Here is an 18,024-nt window from a genome sequence, read left to right as displayed (position 1 = left end):
AACTGACCTGTGTCTCCAATACTTGAGTAGTGTACTAACTAATTTGTTAGACAAATGCAAATCACTAACAATGACTTGTTCTCTTTATATTGCATGTACATGTAGATGTATCTAATCTCATATTTTTGGGATTTTGTTAGGAGACTGCTCTGGCAATCTTGACTGCAGTAACTGAAAGTGCAAGTGCTGGTACAGCAAAGTGGGCCTGGCTTCGTCGTGGACTTTACTATCTGAGAGCCGGTCAGCACTCTCAAGCAGTGGCTGAGTAAGAGAACTTGTAATTGAGTTAAGCTATTAGCCACACAGTGCTAGTCAAACAGTTTATTCTCTAAAATTTACTTAGGTCAAAGACATTGTAAATAACAAAGCAAATTTCCCTATTAAGAGATTTGGCTTATTGCAGATGATGCTGCAGCAAATGCTATAGTCATATTGTCTACCTTTCTCCTTTTACAGAAAAACTTAGCTTGAGAGCAGTAGTCAGAAATCAGATTTCATTGAGATAATTTATAAAACTTTGTCTACATGGGATCTTGAGCCAAAACTTTGAAATTTATTACATTGTGTAATATGCTATAAGAGGATGAAAATTACATAAGAAAAACCTAAAACTATATCATTTCATCAAGGAGTCCAGTGGCACCTTAAAGATTAACACATTTATTTGGACATAAGCTTTTGTGGGTAAAAAAACATCACTTCTTCAGAGGTAAATCCCTTCTCTTCATGTCATTTATATAATACCTGCATCTGTAACTTTCACTCCATGCATCTGAAAAAGTGTGTGTTTGTGTTTTACCCACAAAAGCTTATGCCCAAACAAATCGGTTAGTCTTTAAGGTGCCACCGGACTCCTTGTTGTTTTTGTGGATACAGACTAAAGCTGCTATCCCCGACACTTTATATCATTTTATATATGTCCATGTATCTGGACAAAATGGATACATTTATGCAAGGCAGAGATTTTGCATTTTAAATTAACTAATGGTCTACTTTATTATTTGAATTTGGGTAACTGTCTTTTATTTCCTGACATATTCAGCTTGCAGGCAGCTCTAAGGGCAGATCCAAAGGACCCCAACTGTTGGGAGTCTCTGGGAGAGGCATACCTGAGCAGAGGTGGCTATACAACAGCACTGAAGTCCTTCACAAAGGCCAGTGAGCTGAATCCCAAATCGATATACAGTATTTACAAGGCTGCATCAATTGAGCAGATTCTAGGAAGATATAAAGACGCTATAGCTGAATACCAACAAATCTTAAAGAAGTCAAAAGAATATGTACCTGCACTCAAAGGTAATAAAGATGGATTGTTAACTTTGTGTAAGATTGAAAATTGAAGCACCAAATTCTAAACTGGGAAATGCTTGTGTCAAGATTCCTTCCCCACTCTGAACTCTAGGGTACAGATGTGGGGACCTGCATGGAAACCCCCCCAGCTTTTTACCAGCTTAGGTTAAAACTTCTCCAAGGTACAAACTATTTTACCTTTTGCCCTTGGACTTTATTGCTGCCACCACCAAGCATCTAACAAATTATATAACAGGGAAAGAGCCTGCTTGGAAACGTCTTCCCCCCTCCCCCCCCCCCCCCCAAAAAAAAAACCTCCCCAAACCCTACACCCCCTTTCCTGGGAAAGGCTTGATAAAAATCCTCCCCAATTTGCATCGGTGAACACAGACCCAAACCCTTGGATCTTAAGAACAATGAAAAAGCAATCAGGTTCTGAAAAGAAGAATTTTAATGGAAGAAAAAGTAAAAGAATCACCTCTGTAAAATCAGGATGTTAAATACCTTACAGGGTAATCAGATTCAAAACATAGAGAATCCCTCTAGGCAAAACCTTAAGTTATAAAAAGACACAAAAACAGGAATATACATTCCATTCAGCACAGCTTATTTTATCAGCCATTTAAACAAAACCGAATCTAACGCATATCTAACTAGATTACTTACTAAGTTCTAAGACTCCATTCCTTTTCTGTTCCTGGCAAAAACAGACAGTGAACCTTTGTTTCTCCCCCCCCCCCCCCCCAGCTTTGAAAGTATCTTGTCTCCTCATTGGTCATTTTGGTCAGGTGCCAGCGAGGTTATCCTAGCTTCTTAACCCTTTACAGGTGAAAGGGTTTTTCCTCTGGCCAGGAGGGATTTTAAAGGTGTTTACCCTTCCCTTTATATTTATGACAGCTTGTACTGTATAGAATGGAAAAATGACTTTGACCAGCAAGCAGCACTCGCTGGGCACTAGCAGACAAAAAGTTAAAATGGAGGATATTCTTGAGCCCTAGCAGGTAAACCTAAAAGATTCTCAGTTTGGTAGGTGTGGTTAAAACTTAGAATTAAAAGTAGGTCTATCAAGCGATTTAAAAAAAAATTAATCGTTGCTAATTGTGTGATAAAAAAAATTAATCATGTGATTAAACAATATTAGAATTACATTTATTTAAATATTTTTGGATGTTTTCTACATTTCCAAATGTATTGATTTCGATTACAACACAGTGTACAGTTCTCACTTTATATTTACTTTTGATTACAAGTATTTGCACTGTAAAAAAAAACAAGTCTTTTTCAATTCACCTAATACAAGTATTATAGTGCAATCTCTTTATCATGAAAGTTGAACTTACAAATGTAGAATTATATACAAAAATTTAACTGCATTCAAAAATAAAACCAAGGTAAAACTTCAGAGCCTACAAGTCCATGCAATCCTACTTCTTGTTCAGCCAATCACTCAGACCAACAAGTTTGGTTACAATTTGCAGGAGATAATGCTGCCTATTTCTTGTTTACAATGTCACCTGAAAGTGAGAACAGGCGTTCTCATAGCACTGTTGTAGCCAGTGTCACAAAATATTTACGTGCCAGATGCGCTAAAGATTCATATGTCCCTTCATGCTTCAACCACCATTCCAGGGGACATGCGTCCATGCTGATGACGGGTTCTGCTTGATAACAATCCAAAGCAGTGTGGACCGACGCATATTCATTTTCATTATCTGACTCAGACGCCATTAGCGGAAGGTTGATTTTCTTTTTGGTGGTTTGGGTTCTGTAGTTTCCACATTGGACTGGTGGTTTTTTAAGACTTCTGAAAGCATGCTCCACATCTCGTCCCTCTCAGATTTTGGAAGGCACTTCAGATCCTTAAACATTGGTACCACCTTCGTGTTTTGTCAAATCTGCAGTGAGAGTGTTCTTAAAATGAACAACATGTGCTGAGTCATCATCCAAGACTGCTGTAACGTGAAATATATGGCAGAATGTTATTAAAACAGAGGAGAAGGCACACAATTCTACCCCCAAGGAGTTCAGTCACATATTTTAATTAACGCTTTTTTTTTGTTTTGTTTTTTAAAACGAGCGTCATCAACATGGAAACGTCCTTTGGAATGGTGGCTGAAGCATGAAGGGACATACGAATGTTTAGAATCTGCCACGTAAATACCTTGCAATGCCAGTTACAAAAGTGCCATGCAAATGCCCTGTTCTCACTTTCTTGTGAGATTGTAAACAAGAAGAAGGCATCATTATCTCCTGTAAATGTAAATAAACATGTTTGTCTTAGCAATTGGCTGAACAAGAAGTAGGACTGAGTGGATGTGTAGGCTCTGAAATTTTACATTGTTTTGTTTTTGAGTGCAGTTATGTAACAAAAAATCTACGTTTTGTAAGTTGCATTTTCACAACAGAGATTGCACTACAGTACTTTTATGAGGCGAATTGAAAAATACTATTTCTTTTGTTTACCATTTTTACAGTGCAAATATTTGTAATAGAAAATATACACTTTGATTTCAATTACAATACAGAATAAAATATATATGAATGTAAAAAAAATCCCAAATAGTGATTCAATAGAATATCAATTGAAATTTATTAACAGAGTAAAATTGCGATTAATCGCGATTAATTTTTTTGAGTTAATTGCGTGAGTTAACTGTGATTGATTGACAGCCCTGATTAAAACATACCCTTCTCTTCACTTCTTTCCTCCCACCACCTCTACTTGTGTTTTACTCCTAGAGCAAAAATCACTGCATTGCAAAGAGAGGAGGAAGAGGTGGTTTGTGCCTGGTCTTTTTGCTCTTCTATAGTAAAGCCTGACTCTGTGCTTTTCATTTTAAAAAAAAAAACAAAAACAAAAGCTTGTATTTTCCTCTGAAAATATGAGGAATTTCAAGCTCCTTTTTGTTTTTTGAGCGAGTTGGAGGAGAACTTTGATAGCTGAAATGTGGATTGTGAGCTTTTTATTGCCCATAAGTGAATGGGTGGGAATGGCTGGATTCTTAGCAAAGAGGGTTCCTCCCAAGTGTTTTAGTGGACATTAAAAACAAATCTGAAGTTTTTAAACAGTCTAGTTTTAGACTATTTAGGCTTTGAGTTTTTTGTGTGTATCTGTAATTCTCCAGTTCATATTCTTCCAGGGTAGGTAACAGCTTACTTTCTAACATAGGTTAGAGGGCCTTCTGTAGCCCTGCAAAGATGAGCGTGTCATATTATTGCCAGCAAGCATGCAAATGCCTTGCACTCAACTTGGTGGCGTGTCTCATGTAATGTGATAACTTTTGAGCACCATATCCATCAATTTTAAAATTTCAGGGAATGTTCTGGGCATCAGTGGCTGGAACCCTATGGTTTTCTGATTTCGTTCTAAAATCTAAACAGGGGAGACACAGAGCCCCTGCCTGCTGTTAAGCAGAAGCACAGCTTCAAGCACTTCTGCAGTGGTCTGTAGATCAAACTTGTCCCAGCATAATCATATCCCATTTCATCTTTGCACATCCTCCCATTAGAATTTAATATGATGCCCTGAATGACTCGTCTCCCAGACAATTAGTAATCTTTGGGAGGGGAAGGAGGGAATGGGGGCATATGCACAACCCCTGCCATGGGATGGCAAATGGGAGGGGGGGGCACAGTCCCTGGCAGGTGGAAATTGGGGACCTTAGTATGGTGGGAGACTAGGGGGAGTTTAAGGAATCCCTGAAATACAGGAATATGGAAGGGTGGTACACAGGGACCTTGTGCAGTGGAATGGAGGGATGCAAGGAGCTCCTTCTGTGTACAGTAAGGTAGGCCTGCAGAAGCTACAAAGCATGCTACCGCTTAGTTATGCTTCTTTGACCTGCTAAATATTCTTTGTGCTTGCTAAATGTTCTTTGTGCCATAATACTTTGGGTTTTTGAGTTTAATTATACAAAGGTGTCCTTCAAGCTTCTCTTCAAGTCACTGTCCTGCTCACAGACTAACTGTTTAATTTCCTTTCAGGTCTGGGTGAGTGCTATCTCATGATGGCACAGGCTGCTCTTGCAGACTACCTTGATGGGAAAGTTCTAGATTATGTAGAACAAGCACTTGAATATTTTACACGGTTAGTACTTCAGGTTCAAGTATGTAAATCTTAATTAAGATCCTGTGTGGGTTTTTTTTAATTAAATTTGGGATAAAAAAATTTGTAGTAAACTAATCTAGCATGAAATTTTATTTTGTATTTTTATGAATAGCGTGAATGATGTATCTTGTATTCAGACCACATGAAGTGATTAGAAAATTTTAACAATTGATAGGATTGTTTTTAAATCTATTCTTGTCATAGTGTGAAGAGACTGATTAAAAAGCAACAATGACCTTGCAGAACACTGGGGAGAACTATGTGGAAATGTAATCACTACTAAAATGGGGGGGTGGGAAGTGGGTTTTTGTGTGTGGGCGTGTTTTTGGTTTGGTCCTTTTGTGTGTGCCTAACCCCAATCTTTTTCTATGGTCCTCTCAGTCTTCACTGCTCCAGTACTCCAAACTGAGGGTGGTTTACCTTGTGTAATAGATTGTTCAGATCAGAGTGGTATTAGTAAAACATACTTTTCTCTCTCAAACTTAACAGACTTAAATTTGTCTTTCATTTTAAATCATACATTGTTACTGTAGACTTTTGTCTGAAACAACCGCTCCCTGCTCCCAGGAAAGAATCTGATCTGAGGTGGAGCCTCCTGTTAAAAAGAGTATGAGGGATTATTTGGGACTGGTTGTTTGTTACCAAAAAAAAACAAACAAAAAACAATGGATGGCTGCATAGCTCTGTTTTGAAGTTTACACCCGCAATGTAGGCTTTAAAAATAAAAGCAATAAAATCCTTTAAATCTCCTGTACATCAACAAACTCCACGTTCCTCATGCTACATCCTCACTTTCTTCTCATTTTGAGGCATACTGGAGGCTACAGCAGAAATTCTTGTGGGAGAGCTAAGATTTTCAACTGTAGTTCATTTTTAATGAAACTAATAAATTACCTACAGATTGCTGCTGAAACTAGCCTTAACCATTTATTTTTTTAAAGGCCATAGCTTAAATCCTGGCCACACTGAGAAAAATGGCAAAACTTCTCACTGAATTCAATGGGCTATAATTTCACCTATACACATAGCGCGCCCCACCCCACCCCAAAAAAAATTTCAGGAGCCCAGGTGACTGTATTTATGGAATAAAAAGCTACATTCAAAAGATTAATTGAACTACAGTCTGCAATTACTCTTGTATACAAGCTGTTGTCTGGAGTACTTTCTTTTCTTCCTATCACCATTTCTTATGCTATACTGATTTGTTCCCCCATCTCAGCAAGATCTCTTGTGGCCCTTGCACATGCAGCCTATGCCCATGTCCTATACTAAAGGAGGCCTCCTCTGTGTACAGTAACTCCCTACTTAACGTCCTCTCGCTTAACCTTGTTTTGATCTTGCATCCCTGCTCAATTACAGAACATCCTCCATTTAAAGTTGTGCAATGCTTCGCTATAACGTCGTTTGGCTGCCTGCTTTGTCCACAGCACCTCCCCACCCACCGGCAGACCCCGCGGATCAGTGCCTTCCCCCTCTGCCTCCTGCCCGCAGCAATCTGCTGTCTTGCAGCATTCAGTGGGGAGGAGCGAGGACTCGGTGCGCAAGCTCCCCCTCCCTTCCCTGTCCCCTGAACACTGAAAACCAGCTGATCGCCGGAGGCGAGGGAGGGGGGAGGCTGCGTGCTGAGTCCTCACTCCTCCCCACGCCCTCCTGCCCCCTGAAATGTCTCAAGCCAGCTGATTGCTGCGGGCAGGAGGGAGGGGGGAGGAGTGAGAAAGTGGTGCGCCTTCCCCCTGCCTGCAGCAATCGGCTGATTGCTGCGGGCAGGAGGCAGGGGAGGGAGCATAGGCGTCAACTTTTGTCGGCACTGGTGGGTGCTCTTGCCCCCCCGGCCCCACCCCAACTTCAACCCTGCCTGACCCTCTTGGATCCCTCCCCAAATCCACTCCCCGGCCCCGCCTCCTCCCCAAAGTGTGCCGTGTTTCCCCTCCTCCCTCCCCAGGCTTGCTTTGCGAAACAGCTGTTTTGCGGCGCAAGCGCTGGGAGGGAGGCGGGAGAAGCAGGACCCAGCGGCGCACTCAGGGGAGGAGGCGGAGGTGAGCTGGGGCGGGAGAGCAGTGCGGGAAGCTGCCAGTTTTCCCCCGGGTGCTCCAGCTTAACATCGTTTCACTTAAAGTTGCATTTTTCAGGAACGTAACTACAATGTTAAGTGAGGAGTTACTGTAGTTCCTTGATTGGGCCCGTGAGATACTTCAGGGTTTTAAGGCACTTGCAGCCCCTGTTGTTGTGGCGAACGAGAGCCTTGAAAAGCAGGTGCAAAAAAGATATATTCCAACATTTCATTATGTACCTTGGGGAGTTTTCTCTCTTTATTGTAATGAGGGGTGTAAGTATGCGTGGAACAGAGTGAAAATGTAACTGCTTCAAGTTTTTTCTCCAGATTAGCAATGGATCAACCTTTCCTTTCTATATTGTGCTAATTAATCTTTGATTAATAAATGGATTTAGCTTGGTTATGTGACCTTTCACATCACAGTCTACAATCGAGCCCTAACATCATCACTAAAACTTTTAACAGGAAAAGAGCCCACTCCTGTTGCCCTTTCCATCTCTTTATTTATGACCTTAAATTTCTAGATGTCACAACATCTAATCTTGTTTCTTTCCGTGAAGCTGCCATAGAAGGCTGGTTGGTTGGTTGGTAGAGGTGATCTCCCAGTAGAAGAGGACTCTGTAAAACATCCCATTTTCGTCTGCCTGCCAGCAGTATGTCATTCAATAGCAGGGTGTATTGTATGAATTTCTAGATGTGGACATTCATATAGTTATTTGGCATGGTCTAGAAGAGGGAAAGTTAAAAAGAATGTAGGGCTTGTCTAGAGTGTGGGCTAGTGTGCTCTGCAAGGCTGTAATTTCTAAAGTGCACTAACTTGTGCATTAATTGGTCTGTGTAGACCCTGCTGGTGCACGCTAAAGATTCCCTAGTGTGCTTTAACGTGATAATGTTTCAGCCAACACTACACTAATGCACACCTGCAGAGTCTACACAGCTCAACATATTGGGGTTCTTTAGAAATTGCACACCCACAGAGTGCATTCCCCCACTATGTAGTTAAGCCTTTACTTTAGTAGAGCATAATTCTTTCCTGCTCATATTGGGTCAAAGCAAGACTGTTTTGTAAATCAGCCTAAGTCTGTTAGGAGCGGTCTTGAGCTCCTCTTCCTCTAGTTGGATGACTCATCTGCCTTACCCACATTCTCCCTGAAGTAGCTATGGGAGTAGACTCCCAGTGTTCTTCTTTATGTAGGAGGCACTTTTATGAGGCATTGTCACAAGTTCTTCGGCTTACTCCAGTGAAACTGTTGCTGATAAACTTCACCTGTGGCTTCACCTTCTAGATCGCAATATAGGGTCTGTTTACTCCTCCATATACCACACACACTTTTCTGTCTCTTCCTTTTTGGACTATAGAAAACAACAATAACTTGCATAACCCCAGTGTTGTCCCTGTGGGTGTTTCGCTGTAGGATCCAAATGCCCATGCACTCTTGGCTGGAGACTTTTATTAGCAGCGTCTGTGGGTCCAAACCTACACGCTGTGCAATTTGGTGCAAGGGCATATAGGGAAGGGCAGACCCACTGTTGATCCAATTCCTTCTCAACTGCTGTTGTCTCCAGATGGAGCTCTGCGGTGTCCACTGCTTCTCTAGAAGTATCTGTACTCATGGAGGAGGGTTGTTGTTGTTTTCCTTTTTAGCCATAGTTTTGTGCTGGGTTCCCCTCTCCCAGACTTTGTTGTTTGCAGTACTCCTTGTTTGAGTTATGCCAAAGGCCATGAGTTTCAAACCCCATCAGACTTGCCAAAGGTCTTTCCTCCTCAGTGACAGGACTTCAGCTGCCTCAGGTACTTTGAAGAGTCTCATACTCCCATCAAAGTGCAAGGTCTGCATGGGGTTCAAAACCAGATCTTGCAAACTGAGGGAGGATAGACTGAAGCTCTTCTTACTGAAGTGCTCCCTGAAGCTCTTTGTTCAAATCTCCTCCCCCTGGGTACATCAGCCTCATCCTCTGAGGCTGCAACAGTGACTGCCAGAGCTCCAGAGGCAGCTTCAGAAACGCTGCATTTGAAGAAAAGAGCCCCATTTCACAGAGAGACTCTAGAAGAGGGAATAAGTCACTTCTTTGAGCTAGATTCAAGGAGACTTCAAGGAGGTAAACGGAGACTTCATGGGCGTTGCTGAGGCGCCTGTGGACTTCAATACTGAAGCATTGATACTGCCCCAAGAGGTCTTCCAGTAAACATCAATGCAAAGTGCCAACCCTGGTAGAGGCAGCAGAGACTTCCAGGCATCATGATTCCTCTAAGCTTTTCCAGAATTCTTAGCCTGTCTTAAATTCAGTACTGCTCCCTTCTCATAGCCATATGGAGCACTCAGACTGGCCTCTACCTCCCTGAGGGGAATAATCATTCCCTGGTACTGCTACACCTGCTGATGACCAACTCTCTTCACTCTGGAGTGGGATCCTGATCTCCAATGCCACCTTGACCTCTGGTACTGATGATCAGAGCCCTTCCACTGGACATGGGTGATAATTTCTCAGACACTGAGGGTTTTGAGCTGGGGCTCTGCCTCACTCCCATATCTTTGGAGATACTTTGTGAGGAGGATGTACCAGAGCCCAGTGGATGCTCTCAGCATTCCTGGTAGGACCACCCTTGCCCTCTCCTAACCTACCACCACAGTGGAATTCTTGGGCTCCCTATAGGGACTTGTTTTATAGGATACCCTCTTGTAAGAGATCTTGTTTAGAGAACCCCAGGTCCCACAGAAGCCTCTGGTCCTACAAGTTCAGCCACCAGTACTACTACTGCTCCCTGTCCAGGAGGAGACTCTGGAATGGGAGCTAGCAGCTGAGGACAGTACACCCCCATTAGATAAGTAGTCCTCTTCCTCCCCCAGTGAGGCGGTGATGCTGCTGCTGCCACCACCATCCTCCTATGCAGATGGCTGCAGGGCCTTTCAGGACCTAATAAAATGACTGTCTGTCTGAATCCCTCCAAATTCCATTGGAGGAAATTCAGGAGACTAAACTTTCTTTGGTGCACATTCTGCATTCCACCCCCAGGGCAAGGTTGCCTTGCCTGTTTGAGGCATTATTGTCACCAGCCCCTAATGTGTGGGAGATGCTTGTTGCCATTGTGCATACCAGCAAATGGGCAAATAAATGTAACATTTCAGCTAGGAGACTGGAATGTTTTTGCCCCCCCCACCCCCTTCATCCCAGCCCCAAATTCTTGGTGGATGCAGTTAACAGCATACATGGTCAAGCTCACTCCAAGCCCACCTGCTCAGACAAGGAGTCCAAGAGTTTAGAACTTCTTGGTTGGAAGAGCTGTTAGTCCGCTGCTTTTCAATTTTGGGTGGCAAACTATCTGGCCTTGATGGAAAAATATGATTTCAACAATTATTCTTAGTTCAGTCATCTGCCTCAAGAACTAAGGGAACAATTTCAAGCCCTCATTTCAGAGGGTCAGTTTATAACTCTAACTTCTCTGCAGGCCTCAATTGATGCTGCCAGCATGGCCTCGTGGTCAGTAGCAACCACGGGTTTGCTGCAATCTTCTGGCCTCCCCAGGAAAGTTCAGAATACTGTTTTGAAGACTTAAGCTTTCAACTGGTGACACTGAACATTTCTGTGAATCACAGACAGCTCAATATTTTTGACCCTTTCCATTCTAAATGTGCCAGGCTTTTTCAAGTCCTGTGGAGCCTCCTAGAAAAAGATTCAGACCTCAAAGGAAGAGAGCCTCTTCTGTGGTAACCTGTCAGCCTTGCACCTTCCTCTAAATGGTTTTGACAACTTTAGTGAGGATCACACAGCACCCTCTTCACCAGATCGCCTCAATGGTTCTCTAGTCTTGAGTTGGGCCTCTCTTCAGAGGTTCGGTCCATGCTTTTGAATGGTAGAAAGCAACCCAAAGATGTATTGAAGACCAACTGTTCTGGGGAAGCTCAGAGTTGAGGTCATTCTGAGTGTTTCCTTGTAATTTGACAGGTTTCAGAGAAGCAGCCGTGTTAGTCTCTATTCTCAAAAAGAAAAGGAGTACTTGTGGCACCTTAGAGACTAAAAAATTTATTTGAGCATAAGCTTTCATGAGCTACAGCTCATTTCATCGGATGCGTCCAATGAAGTGTAATTTGTTACTGCAAACTAGGTACGTTCACTTTTTTAGTTGTGATGGATAGTTGAGAGGAAATGGAAAGTGACAGGTTTTAATTTGTTCTTTTTCTACGTATGGATGTTGTTTTTTTTTTTTTTTTAACACGTTATTTGGAGGGGCAGAAAGGAAAAATTTGTATCAATCTTTCTTGCTCAAACAATTCGTGTTCATTTTAAATTTCCTCTCAATTTCAGAATAAACTCCCTTTCTGAAAAAAGGAGAGGACTGCCATACCTTAAATAACTTAATACCTTATTTTGCAGAGCGACACAGCATCGTCCTGACGTATCTTGCCTTTGGAAACTACTTGGGGATGCATGTACTATCGTGCATGTTATTTCATCATCCAAAGTGAATGTTAAAGTTCTGGGATCCCTTATTGGTCAGAATGTAGGCAAACAAATGCTGAAGAAAAGTGAGCTCCTCAGTTTGGGAGGAAGGTAACAATCATTGAGATGCTTCACCATATTAAAGTCTACTAAAATCTTAAATATTCTAGACCAAAAAGATTGGAAGGCTAAAAATTTCAAATACTAAATCAATATGCATCCAGCATACATATGTGGAAGTGATATGCATGGAATAAATTGCAGAACTTTGTGATAAATGAATTATGCACACTTTGACCATCACACCCTTCACTTTGCCCCCTAATCAATTTTCTTATGACTTTCCCCCCTGGAATTCATAACCCCAGATCAGTTTCAGACAGCAGTCTAACTTAAAAATGTTGCCACAGAATACTAGCATGAATTCAGCATAAAGGCTCTGACATTTTTTTCCACACCTGTAACTTGTTAGTGACCATTTTTGTCTGCCTCTACTTCAAAGCGCTTCTGAAGGCAGGCTTCAGTTCAGTGGTTTATTTTTAAGTGGAATGAGTGGGGATAAAACACTTCTGTGATTCATGTTTCTGTAGGTGTTATGGCAGAGCATTAAAACTGATGTCCTCACCTAACACATGGTGTGATCTTGGAATAAACTACTATCGTCAAGCAGAACACCTAACAGCATCCGATAGTGACACGAATGAGATCAGTGAACTGTTAGAGAAATCTTTACAGGTATTGCATGTCTTTCTGCCATCTTCAGTGATGCTTTTTAAACACTGTCACTTTCAGGATCACTTTGTGCTCAGTGTAACCTAAATCTGTGACAGAACAACAGTGGTTAAAGTCTAATGTGCTATAACAACTAACAGTTAATTCTCTTCATTCCAGTGTCTCAAAAAAGCCGTGAGGCTTGATAGCAAAAACCATCTCTATTGGAATGCACTTGGTGTGGTTGCCTGTTGCAGTGGTAAGTCTCTCAAATTCTGTGCAGCTAATTTAGAGGGCAGCTTGGCTGCTTTTGTTTACAAAAATCAGTTACATCTAATATTCTGTCGTTCAGGTATTGGGAATTATGCTCTTGCTCAACATTCATTCATCAAATCTGTTCAAGCTGAACAAATAGTAAGTGCAGTAGGCAGCTACTGTCTGTTTCAAATGGGCACTCAAGATTCTTTTTATGGGGCTGTTTTTGAATACAGTAATAAACTGGCTTTAATTTTTGTATTTAATTATTTTGCGTAGAATGTTGTTGCCTGGACCAACTTGGGGGTTTTGTACTTAGCAACTGAAAACATTCAGGTAAATATTCCTCCTCCTCCTCCTATGATGGCTTTTTGAAAAGGTGTTACTTTAATGCAATTCTAGAATGCTTTTTAACAGCAAAGCACACCCTCCTGTTTAAGGTAAAAGTATTGCCAGTTTATAAAATTTAATCTGCTCTACCATTAAAGAGTTACAGGCAAAATCACATACTTGAATTGAGGTTTATTCAGTACTGTTTGAAACAAGTGATTTCAGTTAGGAGACATAATTAAAATATTCTGGTAAATAGCACAGCTTTTAGTTTTTCAGACAGTTTAATGAAATCAAAATTATAGTGTATGCAATTTTAAGGGACAAAAACTGCAATCAAAATACAAATTCTGCTTGCCAAAAATTCAATTGTAGTTTCTGCTCAAGAGAAAGCTAGAATAATAAGAGTGCCTTTAAATGAAAATTTAAAACTTATTTAGACTTGTATGAGGAAATTTGACTGGAGCAGAGCATAGTTTAGAAAGAGGCAGTGAAAATCCCAGTTGCAGAACAGAAACTGATCACTGCTTTTATTTTATTTATTTTTTTTAAATTTGCGATATGAGAAACTGATTTCTTTAAAAATGGATTAGTAATTTCTGAAGCTTTCAAAACTTGTTGCAAAGCTCTTAAATGCTCAGAATCTAATTTTTATGATGGGAATGCTAAGATTACACACAGTTCAAAGCAAAATGTGGAGTCAAAGAATGAGCACTTCCAGAACTAAGCGAGCTACGTGGTTTTTTTTTTTTTGTTTTGTTTTGTTTTTTTTTTAATGAAGAGGAGAAAGTTCTGTATTTCTAGCAGTGGCTTCTAGTATTAGAAGCTTGCATTCCTCTTCTCCCCCCCACCTCCCCAATAGCAAATATAGCTGTTTGATTATGTGGGAGTAGGAGGTGGCTTGGGGAGGAGGGAGCTGAGTGTTCCTATGGTTAAAGCATGAGGTGGTACTGAAATACTTTATATGGGTATTACACTGTTCTGTATGCCACATTGGATATTTTTAGTGATCTGATTTTTGTCCCATGTAAATAGTTACACCATTGCTTCTGTATTTCAATATCTAGAACAGCAGGTTTTTGGCTTATAATGCTAAATGACTCACTGTAATGTACCTGATTTCTTATGTGCTTTTACAGCAAGCTCATGAAGCCTTCAAAGTAGCTCAGTCCCTTGAGCCATCTTACTTAATGTGCTGGATTGGACAGGTAAGATGTCAATATCTTTCATAGCATGGGTTTCAATAGGTTTTAACAAGGTATATTGAATTTCGGCACCGACCCAGCAAAGCACTTCACTGGGATTTAAGCGTGTGCTTAAAATTAAGTCTCAGTTTACATTTTTTGTGTGCGTCTTCTTGAAACAGAAGAAGGCCACTTAAACCTTCCTATTACTTTGGCTTTCTCTAAAGTTTCCACAAAGGTTTTCTTGTCCATTATGGGAGCTGTGTTCATTATCAGTTTTTTTTCATAACTTATTTTTGTAGTCTGTTACTTACTCTGGAAGGAGCAGTATAGTGAAATTGGCTAATGATGCATGATGATGATGATTTATTTATTAGTATCATGGTTAATGATAGAGTACTGTTTTCAGTGCTTTTTTTCCCCTGGACATTCTGATCAAAAACCTTCTCAAGTATTAAGACACTCTAGCGGCCATATCAAGAGATCATGATGGACCACTGGTATCTCCTAGTCACCTGCTCAGTTTGGAACAGTCGGTCCATAATGCTGCTAAACAGAAGTAGTGTTTATGGGTCAAATCCTGCACCCTTTGGTCATACAAATACTTTCATTGATGTCAATGGAACTGCTCCTAAGAAACGTGGAGGAGGAAAAAAAAAAAAACAAACTTGCTTGTGTAGCATTAAGTTCAGTAATTTAAAGACAGCAAATGTAAAATTCTCATAATAGTGGTAGCTCTCCCACATTGAACATTAATTTGCCACCACTGCATTGTGTATTAAGATACAAATTTAAGTCTCCATTTGCCATCTTGCAGGAGCAGAGATGGCAAAGAGGCTTCTATAACCACCTGCATGTTACTGTCATGGGGGTGGTTGTGACTGTGAAAATTGGGTCTACAAATGTACCCTAATTGTGAGCTCAACTATAAAAAGTCGGGGGGAAGGTCATAAGATGTCATAATAAATGTTGATGGGAGAGGGAAAGGTGCAAAGTTAAAACACGGTGAATTAGTCCAAACAAAAAGGCCTACAGATAGGAGTGTGTTGAGAGAGTGCCTGATTTTATAAAAAAAAAAAGTATAAAACTGGATATTCTTGAACCAGAATTGGTGTCGGATATTAGGCCTAGTTGGTGAACAAAACAATAAGAGAATGGGCTGTGGTACCCATCATTCCCTTTTGTAGTCCATAAAGAAGGACTCTGGGAGAAAAATTGGCTACTAGAGCAAGCTTCACTATCATGGTTGCCACTTGAGACTCCAGGAGTGAAAAAGGAAAGGAGGAATATGTGTGGCCATAGAGACATTCCCAACTCTCTCTTCGTCCTGTTGTTCCCCTTCCATTGCTGTAGGTACCCTCTGTAACCTTTCCTTGCTGCCCTGCTAATCATGCATAAGTGAAACTGAACTGTTGGGAGAAGTGGTAAAGATTTATTATATTGCTGTGTCCCAAAATCCAGGTCAGGATTGGGGTCCCATTCTGATGGGTGCTGTATAAAGAGGACTTGCAAAGTAAAAGTTCTTTGTTTCGCTCTATAAATACTTCAAATGCAGCAATCTGTTCCATTCCTTCATCTAAGTTTACACACTCTTTAATAGTGATTTTTTTTTTTATTCTTGTAGCAGTAATATTACCATTCTTGTATATTTGGAGGTTTCACAAAGATCTCTTGTGCATTTTTACTTTAAAAAAAATTCCCTTACATTAGGTGCTTATGAGATTTTTATGGTCATTTTGTTATGTACTTTGCAATTCTTGCCTCTCAAGAAGAGCCTTTAAGTGGGAATAATGATTAGGAAACTCTCTTATCGGTTTACAGTACCTAATCAATTAACTTTTTTTCTTTTAAACTTGTCTGTAGGCTCTTATTGCAGAGGCTGTAGGCAGCTATGAAACTATGGATCTCTTTAGGCATACCACTGAACTCAGCATGCATGTAAGTATTTGAACAGTCCTCTCATTAGCAGATTCTGAACAACTAGCCTTTTTCATAATAAGGAAAGGCATGTGATAAAAGTTCATATTTTATCTTATTAAAGTCAAAAGGTTAGAGGCCTGTTTCAAATTCCCCTTACCTCTCATGTTTTGCATTCTACTTGATATAGGTTTTTATACCATTCTCATCGTTGTAGTATCTGAGCACCTTCCCGTAGCGTTTTAAGCAATTGGACTAATATGTCATATGTGGCTCATTCTTCCTCTCATCCTCTCTCCATGGGAAGAAATGTTTAATATGTACACTGTGTGTTTATATGAGAGAAGACCAGGTAGAAGTACATTCGGAGTAGAGTATGGTGAGGTTTGCACTGGTGTTTAGTTCCTGTAGAAGTTTGTTCCTTAGTCTTGGACCAGTCCTCCAAGAAAGCACTGTCCTGCACAGGTAAACTTTACCTATATGGTAGAAAATTCCCTTATGTTTGAAGAGTAAAGAATGCACATGAGTGATGACTTTTTTGTCCCTTTTATAATCTGCTGTGAATGGATAAAACTTTTTTACATTTATATACAAAAGAAGAATTTATAATTGGAGTTGCAGTAAGCTAAAACACAATTGTTAAGTAGTAAAAGGAAAATGCTGACCTGATGTTACACCTAACCACTCTTCATTGAAGATTAGTGTACTATAGAACAGAGGTTTTATGGTGGTTTTTTTTTTTTTTTTGCATATTGTTGGTTGAGCAGTTAATGATGCCTGCTTGTGTGATGGTGGTTTTGTTTTGTTTTTTTTGAGACTGAGGGAGCAAAAGGCTATGCTCATTGGGTATGCTCAACACTACAAGATAAAACCAACAGAGAAACAGAGCTGTATCGGTATAACATTGTTCAAATGAATGCTATTCCAGCAGCGCATGTGGTTTTGAGCAAATACACAGGTAGGTAACATCTTAAAGTTAAAATACTTCATTTGATATCTGTCAAAAGTTTGACTAAAAAGCATATTCAGCATGAATGTGTCTTAGCTATTACTTATTCACTTTTGCCAAAATTGAGCTGGTCATGAAACCTTGTGGTTGGGGAGGCTCTTCTGAGTCATGAAGCAGACAACCAAAATGTATCGTGTGTGTGTGTGTGTGTGTGTATCTTTGTTTTTGTTAAATTTATGCCGAATGAAAATATGACCCCAATAAGACTGAATTCATTCTGGCTCTCCTTCTTCAAGAAAGAATCTCCCTGAAGAGATGAGTAAGGAATATAAGATTAAGGCCTTGCCTGACTTTTCCTTAAACGATGCCAGTAATAGACTCACTTTGACTACTGAACTTGTGCTGTTGACAAGAATGTCTAATATTGGGTGAATTTTGCATACAATATAAAACTCTGAGGCTCTAACTGCAGAATCCGAATCTTTTCTTGTATAATTCATTTATACAAGATCTTGAAAGAGGTGGTGGTATGTTCTAGGGAGAACTGCTAGCATCTGACTTGAAGTTTTAAATTAATACTTTTCAGTACTGTTTCATTTTAATAGACATGACTTCAGAGCAGTAAAACTGAAGCTAAAACCTTGATATTCAATTTATATTTTGCTAAAATCTGTAAAAAGTTGAACCTTTTCAGAAGTCATTTTCTTTAATTTTTTTTGTCTCTTTGTAGTCAAAGTTTGAGAAATTTTAAAATACATAGACTATTTGGTAAAATAAAACTTATTCT

General features: G+C 40.2%; 1 protein-coding gene across 9 annotated transcripts in view; it reads left to right on the top strand.

Annotated features, from left to right (window-relative positions):
• Positions 1–18,024, top strand: part of TTC37 (tetratricopeptide repeat domain 37) — a 90,193-nt gene that overhangs the window by 31,393 nt on the left and 40,776 nt on the right. For all 9 annotated transcript variants that reach the window (XM_038403413.2, XM_043515222.1, XM_043515224.1 and 6 more), the window contains 11 exons: positions 141–265; positions 1,043–1,296; positions 5,275–5,377; positions 11,826–12,002; positions 12,482–12,626; positions 12,783–12,861; positions 12,955–13,016; positions 13,137–13,193; positions 14,327–14,395; positions 16,235–16,309; positions 17,105–17,246. In XM_038403413.2, the coding sequence (XP_038259341.1) occupies positions 141–265; positions 1,043–1,296; positions 5,275–5,377; positions 11,826–12,002; positions 12,482–12,626; positions 12,783–12,861; positions 12,955–13,016; positions 13,137–13,193; positions 14,327–14,395; positions 16,235–16,309; positions 17,105–17,246 (1,288 nt within the window). The remainder of the gene's footprint in view (positions 1–140; positions 266–1,042; positions 1,297–5,274; positions 5,378–11,825; positions 12,003–12,481; positions 12,627–12,782; positions 12,862–12,954; positions 13,017–13,136; positions 13,194–14,326; positions 14,396–16,234; positions 16,310–17,104; positions 17,247–18,024) is intronic.

This window comes from Dermochelys coriacea, chromosome 5 (assembly GCF_009764565.3).
Source record: "Dermochelys coriacea isolate rDerCor1 chromosome 5, rDerCor1.pri.v4, whole genome shotgun sequence".
Classification (NCBI taxonomy): domain Eukaryota; kingdom Metazoa; phylum Chordata; order Testudines; family Dermochelyidae; genus Dermochelys; species Dermochelys coriacea.
This window is presented reverse-complemented; position numbering and strand designations above follow the sequence as displayed.